This window comes from Populus nigra, chromosome 7 (genome assembly GCF_951802175.1).
Source record: "Populus nigra chromosome 7, ddPopNigr1.1, whole genome shotgun sequence".
In the NCBI taxonomy this organism is placed as follows: Eukaryota; Viridiplantae; Streptophyta; class Magnoliopsida; order Malpighiales; family Salicaceae; genus Populus; species Populus nigra.
Genome location: NC_084858.1, coordinates 22,111,293 through 22,130,494, shown reverse-complemented (window position 1 = coordinate 22,130,494; position 19,202 = coordinate 22,111,293). Strand labels below are relative to the sequence as shown.

Sequence of the window (19,202 nt, the reverse complement as noted above, 5' to 3'; positions counted from 1 at the left end):
GATTTCACCCCGCGTTAACCAAGTAATAATTCTTCATCTTGGTTCCATAACGAGCAAACCAAGTAATAATTTATATTCTTGGTTCCAGAATTAAGTAATAATTCATTGTCTTGGTTTCACAACGAGAAAATTAAATAATAATTCACCGCCTTGGTTCTGCAAACCAAGTAATCATTCAATTAACTCAACTCAACTCAACCAACCATTCATTCATTGTCATTGACACAAAATTCATCTCTTTTTTTAAAAAAAAACTTTCCATCATTCTATTTTATTCCACACATCACATAACTTTACATTTCTAGCAATTTAACCAAAATATACATATCAATAGTGTGAAAATTTAAGAAATTTAAAGAAATAAAAAGTTGTGCAAAGCACCTACTTGCTGCTTCAGTGGTGGGCTTTTCCTGCCGCGAATGATGATGCTCCTAGTACCTCTCATGAATTCAGAAAAGGTACCATAAACTAATATTTTATCACCTTATAACTCTTCATTATTGCTTTTCATTAATCACACCACTACTTACATTTCTCACACGTGTATTCATTTTACTCCTTTCTCCATCTATAAATTTTTAATTAAGTCAAATTCAAGAACACCACATTCTAACATCCACTTAGACTTCTTTACCATAATGCCCCTTAACATAATTTAGATTTTCAACTCTACAGTCAAATCTATTATTTAACCAAATCACTCTTTTTTACATTCAATTATTCCATCACTAAAATTCACAACAATTTCAATATAAATTCACCAACATTAATAACGACAATCAAATTCTTTAACATATCATTTGACACTAGTTCTTATCATAGTAAAACATATACATCAAAACATAATTCTTCCTTCTCTCTCTAGTGTGGCCACCCACATGTTCTTCTTTTTTCCAAGGATTTCTTTTTCAATAACATTAAACTTCACCTCCTAAATATTCATTTCCACATGTTTAAGCATGTCTAACCATCAATTTACAAAATCTTTAATTTTTACACTTAAGAATCCTAATTAACAATTCTAATAATTACACAAAATTGATGTTGATTTTCCATCAAACTCACTAAAACAAGTATAGAATTTCTTACCATAAAACAATTTGACCTCCAAATGCTAGCCAAGTGAGAGTTTCCCAACTTTCCCCTTCTTTCTTTACCTTTCTTATTTTCTCTCCTCACTTATTCTTCCTAAATCTCACTTACTCAATCCTAAAAATGATTTTCTTAAGAGATAATTGAAGATTTAGTATGATCTCACAAGATTTCTCACTTCTTTTCACACTTCTCTTTTTTTCTCTCACACTTTTCGTGCTTAATTTTCCTCCCTAAATGGCCAGCCACCTTACATGTAATTACAGGGAACAATTTTTTATATTCTCTTTATGTCCCTTTAAACCTTTTATTTTTCACGGGTAATATTTTTAGATCCTAACGCTGGTTTATACCAAACTTAAAATGAGTGATCGAATTCAAATTTCATTAAACTATACCTCACAATAATTTTTTTTTTTGAAAAATTATTTTCATTTAGTTTTTATTTATGTTTCTATATTTTTTTTATTTTTCAGCTATTTTTCATAACTTATTTTTTAAAAACCCAAACCCAAACATTTTATTTTAATTTTCTTTCATTTTTTATCATCCCCATGAATAACTATTCCTTGTACTCACTTATCATAGTAGTCCCTTCATTGATTTCAAGTGATCCAAGCAGTCGGTGATTTTAGCTTTTGGTGAGATTGTTCTAGCAGGAAGTTGAAATCATAGTCAGAACACCATTATCAGTTCTGCCTGCCGGTTTCAACATCATAAATTTGGGTTAGAAATGTACACAACAAAATGTGTAAAATTCAGAGAATTTTGTTCTTCTGTATATTATTCATGCTTTACAACTGGTATATAATACAAGGAAATGAGACACGATCCAAGAATAAAGACTAAACAATTGCTAGCCGAGAAGAATTCCTAAACATAAGTTTCTAATAACTAGACAATGAGTTATATATGGAATGTGCAGATATGGCGTTGATAAAATGTTTGCGGAGCATGCATCAACTCCTGTTTTACAATAGCTAGCAAGGCGCCATAAATCAAAAGCAACAAGGAACAATACGCAAGCAATAGGAAAAAGTTGCCCCCATTCATCCATAACGACAGAAGCTAAAAGAAAGGGAAAGCATGCACTCTTTCTATCAAGATCAACTCTTGTGTGTTTCTCTATTTATATTTTGGGTGATTCCCCCCATTTGTCTATCTTTTGCTTACAGAAATTAGAAAGAATGAAATAAATCAGATTGATACAGGAATGATGGTTACAATCGGTATCAAATGCCAGCTAAAGGATCATATTATTCTGTTAGACACATACACTCTTTACACCGTGGATATCTGTAAACACTCCTTGCCTTGGGCCTTTCAAAGACATGTTTAGTTTGTCTAATTGCCTTCCTAACTCTCTGCTCGAATATCTTCCATTCTATGGTGTTGTTCTTCATGAAAATGTCAGCAAGTCTCCGCTTGTTTGGCCGTATTGTTGGCATCTTCCCTCCACCATAGTAGATTCGAAAACCAGAAACCAAAGATGACAACTGACTCCCGGAGTCTGTCATGGCAAATGCATCAGAAGCAGTGCAGGCTATGAAGTCCAATGCTGCAAGCTACACAAGAACTAAGCTCATCATTCATCAAGACTAACAAGCAAGCTAGGGAAAACAGTTCGAATGACGGAAAAAAATAAAATAAAAACAATATTTGACAACGGCAGCAGGGTTCATGTATCATCATTTATTGGTGCAGCATAATTATTGGAGAATCTAGGAATGGGGAAGCTCCACTCTATAAAAAACAATCGCTGGCAAACTGGAAAGAAAAAAGAGGCTGCAATAGGGTAATAGAAAACAAAAAAGCCAATCCTTTCGTCAAAGCAACCAATATCTGAAACAAAATCTCCATAATTTTCTGTGAATTTTTCAAGTGATCTGAAGACTGCATGGTTCTGGGCTTAATTTAAACTCCCTGTCAACAGCAAAAAATTCCCCAAGTTCTAAAATTACACTGCAAGCTAGCTCAAAACTGAAAAAACGAAGCATTCCTTAGTCATAGACCCACAAAAAACACACCCGGGTTTGAATGCTTTGAAAAAATTCTTGAGACCTACTCTTTGAGGAATGAAACGTGTTGCTCTCAAAGCCCAATTCCACACAATAACAGCTGCATTAAGATGTTCAATATTGAGATACAAGTTCAGGTTGGGGATGATGCAAGCAAAAATGAAAGGATCATCCAAAGTACTGGTAGTAGTCCCATGCATGTCCACTTCAATCATAAAGATACCATATCTTAAGAAAGCACAAGCATGCGAGGATTCAGACTTCTTCCTTTATACACTCCATATCTCCACCTAATAAACTATATTAAATTAAGCAGATGATGACCACAAAATTACACTAGAAAAAAGTGGTGACAAATGCCACTTTATTACCTGAGATGAAAAATTCATGAAGGGTTTGAGTTCAGTAGCTGAAAGCAGTTTCTCTTTAGTAACTAAATTAGGATACAAGCTGGTTAAAGCAGTTAACCGTGATCTCCCTCCATATATATTTGCACCCGCTATGAACATATGTGTCTTCCGACGGAAGCCTAGAGCCGCGAGCATAAGTACTGCTTCCTCAGGTGTTAAGGGACATAAGCCTTCTGACCTGAGCAATGCAGGAGAACGTAGCCTGCAAAATATCAGACAACATGCCCAGGAGATAAGCCAAATTAAGCAATTGTAGCACATATGCTATCCCTTCAATAATATAAAAAAAATCAAATGGATATCCCTCTTCTATCAATATTTAAGGACAAAGTATCTCTCAAATGAAGTTATCCTCCGAACAGGAAAATGATGGAGTAAATTATAATTTAATCTGTGTTTTTTATGATTTTGTTAGTTAGTCCCTCTGTTTTTTGAAAAGCATAAAGTTTTCTCTTGACCACAGTTGACTGTTATTTGTTTTCTGAAATTTCTAAACTACCCTTTTTTATTTTGTCTGTAATAGGTAAGATTGAAAATTTTGATTAGAAATGAAGACATTTTAGGCAAAAAACCAATTTAGTCATATAATAATTTACTCAAAATGATGACCTACATAATTGCAGGTGGCATCATACCAGGAAGATGGATGGCAGGTCTTCTATGAATATAAGAGTGAGATATTTTTATTAAGAAATTTTTATTTGATGGAAAATAGTTTTTTTTAAAAAATAAATTCTGAAAAAGTAAATTATTTTTTAATATTTAGTAGTGTAATGAAAAATAAATTGAAAAACACTTTCCAGTATTTAATTATGCATGTCATAGAAAATGAGCTGGAAAATAACTTATTAATGTTTTGTTTTTTAAAATTATTAAAATAATGAAGAACAAATCTTACAAATTAAAAGGTTGAATGAGAATGAAATTGAAAAAAAATATAATTTCATAAATTATCTCAAATAAAATAAATAATAATCAAAATAATAGAGATCAAATCTAAAAAATTAAAAAATTAAAAGATGAAGAAACTAAAATAATAATAATAATAATTACCATTTCATAAATTATTTCAAATAAAATAAGTAACAATAAAAAGAATGAGAACCAAATTTGATAGATAAAAAATTTCAATTAAAAAATGACAAGGAAAAAGCAAATAACAATTATAAAAATAAGAAACAAAGTTAATATAAAAATTAAATTCTAAGGGATGAAATTGAAAAATAAATATTCAAAACAAAATATATATAGCAATCAAAAGTTTGAGGATTAAATTTGATATAATTAGCAAATAATATAACATTTCTAAATTTTCTATAACTTTCGGAAAATATTTTCCGCCCAAAATAAAAGGTAAACACCTTTTTCTGGAAACCAAGCTAAATTTTTTTTTGACCGAAAAATATTTTTTGTTAACTAGAAAATATTTTTCATTAACCTATTTTTCTAATAATAAACAAATATAAAAAATTTTAAAAGTGATTTCTTGAAAATTACTTTTCAAGAAACAAACACATTCTAGTTCTAGGAGTACAAATATAAAAGATGAAAAAATTGAAAGACAGGGAAACAAAAAAAACATAGGGTTCTCAACGATTACCTTGAACAAGATATGTATAACTTACAGCATGCATGCCAACATACAAGATAAATGAACATATCAGGAAAAAGAAGCAAAACTGCATACTCAGTTGTCTTCTTAAGATGTGTCAACGCAGGGAAATGAATCTCACGATATGCTTCCAACTCTTTCCTCTCCTCTTCTCCTCCACCATATTCACACAAAGAGTGTGCTAACATGTCAATTTCAAACCTCAGATGAATAGCTAGATATCTTGAAGCTTTGACAGCATGACCCACTTTTCCTTTCAGATTTGGTTCTGCAAAAGGACCAGTAAGATAATGATCCAGTGACCCTGGATGGGTAGCATGTTTACGCAACCTTTGAAGGAGCAATGCGCCAGTTTCTTGTATCTTGGGAACAAATTGCAGTGCATGAAAATTACATCTGCATCGAAGTCTCTAGATGAAGTCCGACATTAGGACGAGCAAAGTAGGAAGGAAATGAAAGTAAGGATGATAATCAGGCATATATTGCTTACGATCTACCATCATTTGTAGCGGATTAGAGTACCAAAGACCTGATATTTACCTGCAACTGAAAAGGTATTGGATCAAATGCCAAGCGATTCCCAAATCCAACAAAATGGACTACTCTATTTTTCAGTAATATAGGGAGAATGCTTTTCAAATAAAAACTTGGCTCTGATTCTTTGGGGACATCTACATCTGTCACCTGCATGGGATTTGCGATATCTCACTATTAACAACAAATTACTGAAGATAAGAACAAATCAGGCATGAATGCCCTCAGAATTATTTAGGATAGGAAACTGACAGTGCTACCAATTGCCTCCAAATCCAGCGACTGCAACTCCTTAGGCAGTTCCTTCACTATCCGAATATCAGGAGTAAGATAATTAATAAAATGCTCCTCCTGATAGATGTGGCTGAATTGACTATGAAATATAAAAATGACTGTTACTTTTCCATCCAAGTCATATGTAAGAATAAGAATGACTTGAATAAATCACTTTGATAAGCAGTGATGAAGCATGGCGTTTATGGGAGCAGAAGTTAACCACCTCATCTGGGTACAAGCACAAGATTATTTCACCGAATCAAATTATTAAAAGATGGAACTCAATTGAAGCAAGCATTTTCCTTGAGGATATCAATTTCAAGCCGGACCATTAGGCAGCCAACACAGCTATCATTGGCAATCATGTTTTGTCCAACAACCAATATGTAGACTTTTTCTGAAGGAGAAATTTTGAGAAGAATATATTACCTCACATCTCTCCAGACGCTGCTGTACATAAATTTAGGAATAACAAGGGATGAATTCAGCAACCGTGCAAGAACCACAGCATTGCAAACCTGTTTTTAAAATAGAAGCAAGTTTGAAGCAGTTCAAAATGATAAAGAATACAGCGCATATCAGACCCTTCTGAAGCAAAGACAGTTGCATACAAAACTACAGCACAGAAACAAGGGTTGGATTCAGCAACTGTGCAATAACCACAGCATTGCAAACCTGTTTTCAAACTATACACAAGTTTGAAGCAGTTGAAAATGGTAAAGAATACAATGCATATCACCCTTCAGAAGCAAAGACAGTTGCATACAAAATTATGAAACTTGATTGCAAAGGAGTAATCATGAAAGCTGCAACTGGTCAAAGCATTACTTACAGCTACTCTTTGCTGGTTCATCCCCCCATTTGCAGTGACCAAAATGTAACCATTATTTCCCTCTACGAAAGAGAAATACCATGTCAGAACCAGTTTTGCACCACCATAACACACTATTTACTCAAATGTGAAACATCCAAGACATTTCCACATGAGACAGAAACACACGTCAATGCAGACATCAAGTCAAATACCCAACTGCATACAAACACAAACACACACAGAGAAAGTAAGTTACCACTAGGATCCCAATGACGATGATCAGCGCAAGGTCTCCAAGCAGAGGCAGGAACAAATGGCTCCTGCCACAAATCTTTTGGCTCATGTTTATTCTGTTCCCATGTTAAATATCAGGAAAAAAAAAATATTAAAACAGAACTCAAAAAAGAAAAAAAAAATCACAGCTACAAAAGATTTGGATAGCAAGATAAAAATTCGCCAATTCAAATACCTTAGCAAGGGAATGGGCAGCCAAAGCCAACATCCTATCATAAGTATCCTTTCGTGGCATTTTTCCTTTGCCAATCTTTTTCAATCCATCCTGCATTCAAAAATTAAACAAACAATAATGGGATTTTAAAAAAAAATGCTCAAATTCTCCAAAAACAAGCAACGATGGGATTTAAAAAAAAAGCTTAAATTCTCCAAATCAATCACATATTACACAAACTTTACATATCTTTCCTAAATTAACAAAAATGAAATACAGCAATTAAACACCTTTTAACTTTTCCAAATTAATATAAAGAATAAAATATGAACTTTTTAAGCTCAAATCTTCCTAATTAACAACAAATTACCAAACCATAGCATCCATAAAGTCGCTCCATTTCCTTCTCCAAGTTCACAAAACATTACTACAGCTACTTTTTTTAAAAAAAAATGTACCTTGATTGAAACTGAAATTGAAGGAGAATTTTGAACAGACATGTCTTTGTTGCCACTGGTTTCATCATCAAGTTGAAGCCTTAAAAGCATGAAGCCATCAAAAATAAAAAACAAACCCACCAAACAAACCAAACCCAGAATTCCTTTGAATTGCTTCTTTCGATACCAAACAACCTTCCCTCTCTCTCTTTTTCTCTTCCATTTCTTTTGCCCGAGTCGAGGAGAATGAGTCGGTAATGAGTGTGGATTGGAGAGGTCAGCTGCTGGGGACATGCTAAAAAGGTTGACAACAGAAAAATTTACTCCTAAATTTATTTTAACATTGAGGCACCACAAATGCGGTGGCCTTTAAGGAGTGTAAATCGAGCTGGATGATTGCTATAATTTTAGTTACTACAACTAGTTTTTGCTATAAACAGCATTGGTTAGAGACAGAGAACATATAGGATCCTGAGATGGTAATCCTATTTGTAGCCTCTTCTTGATGAAAATTTTGCATGCGCCAACACAAACCTCTGAATCATTCCACCTTATTTTTTTGAGTTTATGGTGAGCTGGAATATATATATCATTTCCTTTGTGCATTGCCAAGTTGAGAAACTAGCTTAACTGAGAAATGCTAGATTGAATTGCCTTTAGGACTATATTCTTGTTTTTTCTTTTGTTACAATGAAGTTCAATAATGCTGATCTTTTCAAAAGATTCTTATATTCAACAAAATTCAAAGTGGATTAGAATGCATTTCTAGTTTGGAAATGGATTTACAGAAACTGTGAAATGTTCTGGCATGAAAATGATGCAACTCGGTTTTTTTTATAGTGATAAATGGTGGATTTTCTTCGGACGAGCCTCTTGCAGTCTGAAAAATACCAGGCGAGTGACCAGAAAACGATTTGTTTGGTCCCTAAGGAAATTGCAAAATACCAAAATACTTCCATAAAAGATTTCGAGAGGTAAGTGGAACAGCCTGTTCATTGTCGTTTTCAAGTTCATATTTTCTTTCATGACCCACACGCTCCATGCTTCAAATGTGCAATGAAAGGAAGAACCCATTGCCTCAATGACTTTGTTTTTGTCTTTCCCCAGATTCCCAACCTTTTTGGTTTTTGGCTGGCAGTTTCTGGTGTGGAACAGCATATTCAAATTGATAGTTCAATTCTGTCTGCAGGTGAAAAATCTTTGCCAAAATGTAAACTTGCAGAGATCAAGTGAAAATTCTTTTATTAGGCCGCATTATATATTGAATGTTACAGCATAAGATGGAAAAAGATTTTGGAATACAGTATTTATTCATTTACAGCTAAAGATGAAGTTAAATGTATGCAACTGGAATACAGTATTAAATCATTTACAGCTAAAGATGAAGTTAAATGCATGCAACTCACAATGTTTCAGGCATAATTACATATCTATCTGATCTGATTTTATAGCTTTGTAGCCTCTTTCCTCTTTATCTGTGCGTGTTTTGGTCATCCATTGATCTTTGTATGGTTGTATGCAAAATCGGAAGCTTCACTTCCAAGTTCAAGATGGGCCAAGACGCTCAAAATGATGAATCTATTGCCTCATGATCGGGGGTTCTATATGCAAATCCTGACTCGTCACTGGATCGCCTCTTGACCACACTGGCCCTTTGCACTAGTCGTACTAATGCTTGCACAACTTCAGACATGGGAGGGCGAAACTCAGGTTCCGGCTATAAAGAAAACAAAAATCATAAGTTGCCCATTTTCAGTTAAGAGAGTGATAATAAAGAAAACTGCAGCCAAAATCAAACTACTCCAAGCAAGCAACCGTATACATGAGTGTTATGGCCCAAAATCATATCCAAAAGAAATGAACCAATGAAATTAAATGGGAATGTAGGCCATGACAAGAATAGGCTCCATATGATGGAGCATATGATTTTAAGCTAAAAAAGTTTACTAGTTAGATAGCCATTCTGGAATTCTTAAAAATATCATGAAAGCTAAGGCGTGGTGCATATTTAGTCTTATTATCAGAAAAAAGAAACTTACCTGGACACAGAGGGCAATGATGTCAGCGAAACGTGAAAGAGACTTTGCAGGATACATGCCGTTTAAGATAGGATCAACCATTTTTGCCAAGGCATCAATATCATGCAGTTGAGGAGTAGCCCATCTAACAAGTGACTGCTCTGATCTCACCCTCGAACTATGAAACCCAAAAAATTGGATAAGGGATAAATTTAAACAAGTTCAAGAATAGCCCCAAAAATAAATGCTTAAACAAGTCTATGAACAAAAGCACAATTGATCAGTAAACACGAGAAATGTTACCTGTCCAGTGGCTTCCGACCAGTCAATAGCTCTAGCATTACCACCCCAAAGCTGTAGACATCGCTTTTTACAGTGTATATTCCTGACAGAGCAAATTCAGGAGCACTGTAACCAAACGAGCCAACCATCTGTGTTGAAACCTGTCAACGTGAATCATACTATACTTGGTCAGTCCAACTGCAACAAAAGGTATGTTAACAAAAAGTTCTAGAAAGCATGAAGTTAATGAGAGTTTGCAGTGCCAGCACATAATATTATTCACTCCTTTTCCTTTACCTGTCTCTCTGTGTTTGGTGTCAGAGCAGCCAAACCACAGTCTGACAAGTGGGGATTAAGTTCTTCATCAAGTAAAATATTTGCCGACTTCAAGTTTCTATGTACAACAGAAGGCAAGCAGACTTCATGCAAGTACCTGAGTAAACAGGCTACAATTAAGAGAAGATGTAGGGCATGCTGTATGAGAGAGAATGAGAGAGTTCTAACACCACACACACACGCACACACACACATATATATATAACATACTCTAAAGAACGGGCAGTGCCAAGTGCTACTCTAACACGTGCATTCCAAGATAATGTCTTGCTGCCATCATCAGCAAAGTGCAGTATATCATGCACACTCCCATTTGCTATATATTCATAAACCAAGAGTCGTTGCCCATGCTCCACACAGTATCCTACTAGGGAAACAATGTTTGGGTGCCTCAAGTGTGACATATTTGAAACAGCTTCAAGAAAGTTGTCTTCCTCCTGTAATGACAATGCTGCATTGTCGATCTTCTTAACAGCCATCATCTATATCAACAGAACAGAAGTTGATTACTTAACTATTGCAACAGAGGTTAGCAAAACCTGTAAAGAAAAGCAACCCAACCAGAACACCAAGGGAAGAACTCTCACAGTCATGATGGCTCTATTTTTAGCATACTTTAGGTCAGAAGAATTTAATCAATGTATTAACCGGAATTTACTAGATAAAGGCAAGTCATCATGCACAAAAATTACATGCTCATTGTGGCTAGCAATAGGACCTCTTCAAGTGCATATAACACTGGTAGCTCCATGGACTCGTACTAATACAAATATAGAAACCAGCATGACCATAAGAACATAGATATTGCTTTATATCCAATGATTTAAGTTACCTTTCCATTAGGAAACTCTCCTCTGTAAACACGACCAAGAGAACCTTCACCAATTAGAAACTCTTGACTAAAGCTATTTGTTGCTGTTTGTAGAGAAGCAACACTATATGAAGTGGCAGTGATGGGCGACTTCATTCTTTTTATGGATCCAGAATTCCCTTGTAATCTCTCAACCACCAATTTCTCTGCAGGTGGGGGCTTCAGATCCGTAACAGCAGCCATGTTTTTCAACCTTGACTCTTGCATATCTCTATCAACTGGAAAAACAAAGCAGAGCATAAACCTCAGTGGTTAGGATCATTATACAAGAGCTTCCAGCTTCAATCTATTAATTAAGGAACAAAATTTTGAAGCATGTTGAATGAAGGAGGGGTTCAACATTATATTTTGCATTAATATGCAGACAGACCAACGAATCACAATCTTACTTATTTAGACTATGGTGTCTAAGGAAAATGAGCTTGACTAATATCAGGATTAAAAAACACTATTTTAACTGCCTCGTGGATACCAGTGTTGTAGATACTATGACCCCACATGAAACCAATTGCGCATTTATGTGGTCTCCTTTCTGAAAATTCAAAAGGTTATCTCAGAAGAATAAAGATTCAAAGGACAGAAAACCTACTGTCATCTGTATCAGCAGGACGACTTCCCCGGGTAGCTAGAGGACCAATTTCCTTGCTTTTGTGCTTCTTGATGCAAAAGACAAGAGCAAGTAGTGCAATGAGAACCAGAACAACAGATCCCAGGGCTACACCTACAATAGCTCCCACTGAAATTCCCTTATCTGACTGTGCTGGTTGACCATCAGAAGAAGGGGTGACAGGCGCACCAGATCCTGGATGAGTACGGTTTCTGTGAGATTTACCAGGAGGTGGTGGGGTATAAGGTGGCGGAGGTGGAGAAGGACCATTGTCAAAAGAATTTCCATCGTATCTGATAATTATTCAAAGAGCTTATTTAACATATTGCAGAAGTAGAATATGATAAATTTGGCATGGAAGAAACACAGAGCAAAGAAACTTACATAAAGTTTGGGATTGAACTAAGTTCTTGAGGTATCCATCCACTAAAGTTATTGTTTGCAACATTTCTGTTGAAAATATAAGATGCAATAAGAGCAAAGTGACAGATGACAGATTTAAAACCCCACCATTGCTAAAGGAACTTACAGAGTTGTCAAAGGCAAGCCAGTAAGAACATTAAGAGAGCCAGTCAGTTGATTGTTCTGAACATTGCTGCAGCATATTAGAATATCACAAGCCTTTAATCAAACTTTCAAAGAGTTGGCAATCCTTTTCTTTTATTCACTTTATGTTACCCGGTTAATTTTGAATGGAGTCAGCACTCTACTCACAGTGTAGAAAGATTGGACAACGAATTAAAAGAACTGGGAAGATCTCCACTAAAGCTGTTGAAAGAGAGATCCCTGCATGCACAAGCAATAGTAAACATCCAAGAGAGCTATTTATTGGAAAGTAGATATGAGCATTATTGTGCTGGAATTGAAGAGAGTCAAAGAATAACATGGCAAATGCAGCCCCCATGGCGGGCAATTGGGATACAAGTCACATAAATGAAATATGTTTTCCTGTTCACTCTCTCTTTAATAAAATTTGTTTCTTCCCTCTTTCCTGATTGGTACTATCTTTCCACCATGTTAGACATCACAACACCATATTTTAGCTTTTTCCTGTATGCACTCCCCCTCTGTACCATTCGTTTATCTCTCGTAACAAAATATATTTCTCTCAAAAAAAAAAATGAATTCTACTTCAGCATATCCCTAATCTCCTCAACAGGTTACCTTTATTGAACTTATTGTGTTAATTCGCTCCTTCTTGTATTCTTTGAACAGTCAATTTTGTGAAGAAAAAAGTATCATAATGTGGCTTTTCCATCAACCATCATGATTCTTTGCACAGTAGTAAAAACTCAGTTGCACATGTATTTTAACAACGAAAATTCCAAGAACTAAAACTCAAATAACATCTGTTTTGAAGTAAGAAATCTCACATGGTTGCGAGGAGAGAAAGATTAAGGAAAACATCTCCAATTGATTGAGCGAGTGAATTGCGGCTTATGTTTCTGAAACCAAAGATGTTGAATCAGGGAATAATCCAAATTCTGCAATTACTTGACAAAATTTAAATGCATTCCAGATAAGCCACTCACAGATAACTAAGAGAAACCATGCTAGACATTGAATAAGGAATATTCCCACTCAAGTTGTTTTTGGCAAGATTTCTGCATTATGCAAGAATAGAATGAACACGTTATCAAACAATTCAAACAGAACGAAATCATCAGAAACAATTGACACGATGGAACATTACAAGCTTGTAAGATTCGGTGGTAACTGATATGGGAATGAATCACGAAGGTGGTTATTACTTAGATCTCTGGCAGGCACAAACAACCAATATCAGCGGCTCAAATAACCAATGAAAGCAACATAACTTCATCCACCCAAGAAATGAAATAAAGCATTAAATCTCTCACAATGTTCTCAATGACATGAGGTTTGCAAGCAAGTATCCCATTGTCCCGTCAAGTCCTAACCCAGAAATCTGACTGTCAACACCAGCAAAACAAAACCATTCAACAAACAAACAAACTAAACCGCTAAATCAATTAAAAGCATAAATCTCAATGCACTTTCTCACATGGAAACAACAGCTGATCCTTCACAAGTGATCCCTTTCCATGACTCTGCACATGGATCCCCACCATTACTTTTCCAATTGGTTAGCTGTGAAGGACTATTCAGCGAAGTGTACATAACTTGTACAGCTTGAACTGCAACAACAACAAATACTTTCAATCCTCAAAACCAATCAATTTAATCCCTCAAAAAATCCACCGACATAAACCCTTGGTTAGTCCACAGGGAAATGAAAGCAAAAAATTACAATCAAAATGAAATGAGACAGCATTTCAATCATTAGATTAGTCGGGAGAAAAAAGAACAATTTTACTTTCATAAGCTAAACACGAAAGGTAGAACATCATCTAGCACATTTTCTCGGAAACAAACAGAAAATAAAGAACTAGATTTTCAAGGGAAAAAAACAAAAAAATTATCACAGTAGCAGTTCATTTCTTGACTCTAGCTTCACTCCAACCAAAACAAACCCCGAAAGTCAATAACTTTAACCACACCAATCACCATCAAACCAACTAAAAACAATCAAAAAACCAAACCCCATAAAAAAAGACCCGAAAAAACAAGAAAAAATGCAAACTTTACCATCATTAGCATCAGTAGTACATTGAACAAGAACTGGGAAACCAAAGATCAAGACTTTAATCACAGACGCAAACAAAAATAACTCAAAGTGCTTCAATGTCATTGTTTTTATTGACAAACAGGTCAAATTTGGTGTTTCTCTTTTCTGGAGTGTTTTAGTATAGTCTAGTTTAGAGGCGGTGGTGAGCGGTGACCAGCTTGATCAAGTGATGCAAAGCTCATGGTATTGTAGACTGCGGAGACAGAAGAAGCAAACAAGAAGAAGAGGAAGAAGCAGAGAGGAGGGTGTTAATGAGGTGGAGATCAGAGTCAGTGGTCAGAGACATTGTCATTAAAGAGAGAGAGAGATTCCAAGCTTGAGAGAGTAATTAAGAGAGAGGTGCTGTTGACAGTGTGACTCGTTGTAGTTTATGTTTTGTTTTGGGTGTCGGCGAAAAAGGAAAGAGCTGGAAACATATTATTCTTTTAAATAATTGTTTTTTTTTAAATTAAAAAAAAACTAATTAGAATTTACTTGAACTTCGTTGGATCAGCTAAAGGGGTTTAAAAATAAATTTGATCCAAATCATACTCCAAGTCATCTATTAAAGAATTAACTAGTCAGACTAATATGAGTCGGAAAAAGAATTTCAACTCGAATTCCGAGTTGAGTTTAATAAATGAAGGTTGAAAAGAGAAATAATTGATGTCAAACGTACAAGATACTTTAAGGATTAGCAAGTCTTAATCTTATTTATTGAATGAATAAATTTCCCAAATCCAACAATTAACAGTCCTAATCAATAAATTAGCAGGGGGCTGATTTGAGTGACAAACATGTTTATTTTTCTCTTTTAATTTGAGATGAGAGGGAGGTTTTAATTTTAATTTTAATTTTAAATCCGAATGAATAATTATTAATATATTCTCAATCAAACGTGTACTGGAGAGTGAATGGAACAGGAACAGGAACAGGGTCCTTTTGCTTGTACCTGCGTACAAAAACCATGTCTTATTGTACATAGCAAAGTGCCAGAGAGCAGCGGAAGAAAAAGGATGCAGAAGAATCGACTGTACAGGATTAAAATATTCATTCCTGGCTGGTTGTTCCATGAGTGCTTTAAAAGAAAAGTACTCAGGCCAAGGTTACCCTCCAATGTGAACCATTCACAAAAACTCTAAAAGCCGTGGGTAGTAATAATTTATTATTATTTATTTTTAATATATAACAATAAAAAAATTATATGAGGTAAATATTTAAAATATTATTGGAAGTAATACAATGCATTTATTTATAATATAAGGATAAGAAAAATTATAAGGAATTTTATTTGAAATAATATAATAGCCAAAAATTCCAAGTTTATCCCAAAAAAATCTCAATGATAATTGAGTACATTTCACTTTTCTAAACCAAATTCTTATCCTAAAAAATTAGAGTTTAGTTATCATACCAAACTCGTCATAGTCGGTAGATAGAAATAAAAACATTATCAAATCATAGCAAACAAAGAAAGAAACAATGCAACTTACCTCAGGTCTGGCGTACTATGAGTATTAATATCTTCACATTTACCAAACTAGTTCTTTGCCTATAATCTCTAAAATATCAGTTAGAATTTCTAGTAATCATGATACTAAATTGAAACTTCTAAACCAACAAAATATCTCCCGGACACACCTCGAAAGGGTCATCGCGACGTCATTTTCTTGCGAGGAGTGTAAGACATCATTGTAACTTAAGACAAAAATTATTGTGGATTGTTACGGTGAAATTATCATGTTGCCCTTGGATGGACAAATATGAAGTCTTGAGGGAGGGGGTGCTTTAATCTTTTTCACTGGCCAATTGGTCTTTAGAAGATTCTACAGGAGTGTTTACGTCTTTTTAAAATTTATAGCATGCCAAATATACTCTTTTACCTCTGAAATCAATAAAATTTACAACTATTAATCAAAGGCTTTCTTAATAGTAAAAATATTCATTTGCCTCCGGGGTCAAAAAAATATTGGGTTTCTAGATAAGGGTTTTTCTAGATTTTTAAATATTCATGTATAATGAAAGTACATCTTTAACCTTGAAAAAAAAAAAAGCTTTGCATTTGGGGGTATTTTTATATTTCACACGATTATTTCGTGTAGTTGCTATGATCATGGGGACATTTTGGTATTTTTCACATTGTTTTAAAAAACAATTTATAATAAGAAAAGTTGTTGGCATGTGTTAGCGAGAGGTTGGCGTCTGCACCATTTAAACGGCGCGTGTGACGCCACTTGATGACCAAAATTGGCCTTCCTCTGTCTTCCTAAATGTGTCATTTTGTCCTCTTTCATGTGGAGTGATGCATGGTAGCTTACGGTAGTCGGATTGTCAATGATGGTCGTTTGATTTTTTTCCTTTTATTTTCTTTTTATTGACAAATAATGTACAACATTATCCTTTTTGTTTCTTACTTTTCCATTTCAATCCTCATTCTTTTAATTTTCTATTTCGTTCTTTTTACATTTATAAAAGTTTTTTTTCTTTTTAATTTAGTCATTTAATTACAATTTCTCATATGTTTTTTTTTAAACAATTTTAATCCCCATTCTTTTAATTTCTTATTTCATTCTTACTCTTTTTATTGAAGTTTTTTTTTTCAACTGCAATTTTTCATGTGTTTTATTTTTCATTTCAGTTCTTATTTTAATTTTTTTTCTTAGCACTTTTGTTGAAGCTTTTTTGGTTTTCAATTTCATCTCTTAATCAAATTTTTTGTCGTTTTATTTTTTTAGTTTGACTCTCATTCTTTTGATTTGTTTTTCCTTTCACTAAAGTTATTTTTCAATTCAATTTAACCCTCCGACTAAAATTTTGTATCCCTCTAATTAATGTTTTTTCACCCTATTTGTTTTAAATCTTTTTGTGTAATTGATTTTTTTTCTGGTTTTATCTTTCGACATTTAATTTTTTGGAGATTCAACTTCGTATAATCTTACCGTTCTACATTAATTTTTTCTTATATTGATTTTGTGATTATCTTCAAATTTTTTCTATGGGTTTATCCTGATCTCATGATTTAGCTTACGAGTTTCGCATGCCTTTTTTGAATATAAGTTTTTTTTAGTTGTTCTATTTTTGTTTGATTTTACAAGATTTTATTCTAATTCATCTATAATTTTTTTAAACAAATGAAGTTTATTTTTAAAATAAAAAATATTTATTTTTAAATAATATTGCTGATGTGTTTGGCTTTGCGTAATATTTTTTACGGCGTGAGGTTACTCAATCAGTTTATTTGTATTTATCTTTTAAGTCATGAGTTTTTTTATATAGATTTATTTTTTATTGATTTAAATAAATAAATTTAGTAAACATAATTGGGTAAATGCCTTATTTTATGTTATTGAATATCTTAATCTGTATTCATCTCTTGATTTTTCTATTTTTCTCTTAGTTATTGCTAACGGTTTTATTTATTTATATAAATGGTTATCGATTTATTAATTAGGTATTTGTATAAACTTTTTACATATATATATATATATATTTATATATATGTTAAAAAATCTTGTATAACCAGTATTTTTTAAAAGAAAATAATTTTATAACCAGAGAAGCGCGCGGGCTAAATGCAAAGTCTTTGCAATACTTGTTGTGAAGGGTAGAAGAGGATAGTTGCAGATCTGCTGACCAGCTCCTAGCTAGGCATGGCCCATAGCAGACAGAAAGTGAGGCTAGCAACAGAGAATTTGTGAGAATGACTATAATATTTTCACATGTGAGCTGATGCTGCGAAATCACCCTTTTTTGACTTGCCTTGCTTCGTGGCTTTTTAGGAGTGAAATGAGATGTTTCTTTGTCTTGTTCCTTTGCACAGCTGCCTTTCATGAATGATTATCGATCTTACTTTATTTCCATGCATTCTTTCTTGGAATCGAATAGTGGTGGTGGTGGTGGGGGAGCGATCGAGAGGCCACGGAGATGGTGGTTGCTGGCTGGCTAGAAGAACTGCATGCATTATTAAAAAAGAAATTTGTGGGTGGTGGTGATAAAGAGCTCTGACATGGGTGAAATCTTGGTAAAGTTGCTAATCATAAACTTCGAGGGAGGACTGGCGAGGCATGGAAATGTAAAGTGGACTGTATTATTCTCTTGCCCGATCGAGAGCTAATATCTTTTGTGGCTTCTTTTAAAATAGCACTGGCAATTTTTTTATTATTTACAAACTAGAATAATCTAAAAAAGTATATATTTGAAGAAAAAAAGCACATATCTATGATTTGCACTTTCAAAAACAGTGTAATTTATCTAGGAATTATGTATTAATTGTGTTCTTCCCCGCAACATCGATCGCAATCTAGTAAGTTATGTTTTTTCTTTGAATGTGCGTGCTAGTTTTCGATGATAATACATTAATTAGGAAACATGATTTCGATCTCTTGAAGGTGCTTAATGTTGATTCGGGACAGTCATTTTGCTACCGGCCCTCAGTAGACCAGAAAAAGAAGAAGAGGAAGGAATCTCACTGGTAAGTTGTACCTAAATATATATGACCTTCGATCTGTCTTATTAATATTCCAGAAACAAAGATTACTTGCTAATGTCGAAAATCCTTTCTTTTTTTCCTTGAATATGAAGGCAAAAATGTGCTTGTGATCTGCCTTAGATATTCCTTCACTAATGATACAGTCGCAAATAAGAGACAATCTCACTAGCTAGGTGACCTTAATTGTTAATCTATACACGAGAGTTGCTGATCAGAGGTCTTGCCAGGTCTCTCAGGTAGTAAGTAGCGTGTAAATCCTAGAATTAGTCAAGGTGGTGCTAGCTACGTCGGCAAGCTACCACGAGAAAGGGTCCATTGTTGCAGGTGATCTC

At 34.1% G+C, this 19,202-nt stretch overlaps 2 protein-coding genes across 2 annotated transcripts; both read right to left on the bottom strand.

The window, feature by feature from the left end:
• Nucleotides 1–2,192: 2,192 nt before the first annotated feature.
• Nucleotides 2,193–8,291, bottom strand: LOC133699533 (O-fucosyltransferase 15-like). The gene is made up of 10 exons (XM_062122816.1): nucleotides 7,663–8,291; nucleotides 7,226–7,315; nucleotides 7,013–7,106; nucleotides 6,775–6,836; nucleotides 6,372–6,460; nucleotides 5,919–6,039; nucleotides 5,673–5,816; nucleotides 5,208–5,542; nucleotides 3,482–3,722; nucleotides 2,193–2,657 (listed from the first exon to the last, which is right to left on the bottom strand). The coding sequence occupies exons 1-10, from the start codon at nucleotides 7,933–7,935 to the stop codon at nucleotides 2,349–2,351; spliced, it is 1,758 nt and encodes a 585-aa protein (XP_061978800.1). The 5' UTR covers nucleotides 7,936–8,291; the 3' UTR covers nucleotides 2,193–2,348.
• Nucleotides 8,292–8,857: 566 nt separating this feature from the next.
• On the bottom strand, nucleotides 8,858–14,785 carry LOC133699532 (protein STRUBBELIG-RECEPTOR FAMILY 8-like). The gene is made up of 16 exons (XM_062122815.1): nucleotides 14,363–14,785; nucleotides 13,779–13,911; nucleotides 13,615–13,686; nucleotides 13,449–13,514; nucleotides 13,288–13,359; nucleotides 13,129–13,200; nucleotides 12,470–12,541; nucleotides 12,285–12,350; nucleotides 12,140–12,205; nucleotides 11,738–12,048; nucleotides 11,110–11,366; nucleotides 10,488–10,759; nucleotides 10,239–10,374; nucleotides 9,963–10,102; nucleotides 9,681–9,837; nucleotides 8,858–9,358 (listed from the first exon to the last, which is right to left on the bottom strand). The coding sequence occupies exons 1-16, from the start codon at nucleotides 14,463–14,465 to the stop codon at nucleotides 9,206–9,208; spliced, it is 2,148 nt and encodes a 715-aa protein (XP_061978799.1). The 5' UTR covers nucleotides 14,466–14,785; the 3' UTR covers nucleotides 8,858–9,205.
• Nucleotides 14,786–19,202: the final 4,417 nt, after the last annotated feature.

Excerpts from the sequence above, each read along its gene's own strand:
- LOC133699533 (XM_062122816.1), bottom strand. The coding sequence starts at position 7,935 with ATGTCCCCAGCAGCTGACCTCTCCAATCCACACTCATTACCGACTCAT. Across the intron at positions 6,461-6,774 it reads TGAACCAGCAAAGAGTAGCT|GTTTGCAATGCTGTGGTTCT; the intron begins GTAAGTAATGCT and ends TTTTAAAAACAG. Across the intron at positions 2,658-3,481 it reads TCATGAATTTTTCATCTCAG|CTTGCAGCATTGGACTTCAT; the intron begins GTAATAAAGTGG and ends GTTCTTGTGTAG.
- LOC133699532 (XM_062122815.1), bottom strand. The coding sequence starts at position 14,465 with ATGACATTGAAGCACTTTGAGTTATTTTTGTTTGCGTCTGTGATTAAA. Across the intron at positions 13,515-13,614 it reads CTCATGTCATTGAGAACATT|AGATCTAAGTAATAACCACC; the intron begins GTGAGAGATTTA and ends TGTGCCTGCCAG. Across the intron at positions 10,103-10,238 it reads CACCAAACACAGAGAGACAG|GTTTCAACACAGATGGTTGG; the intron begins GTAAAGGAAAAG and ends TCACGTTGACAG.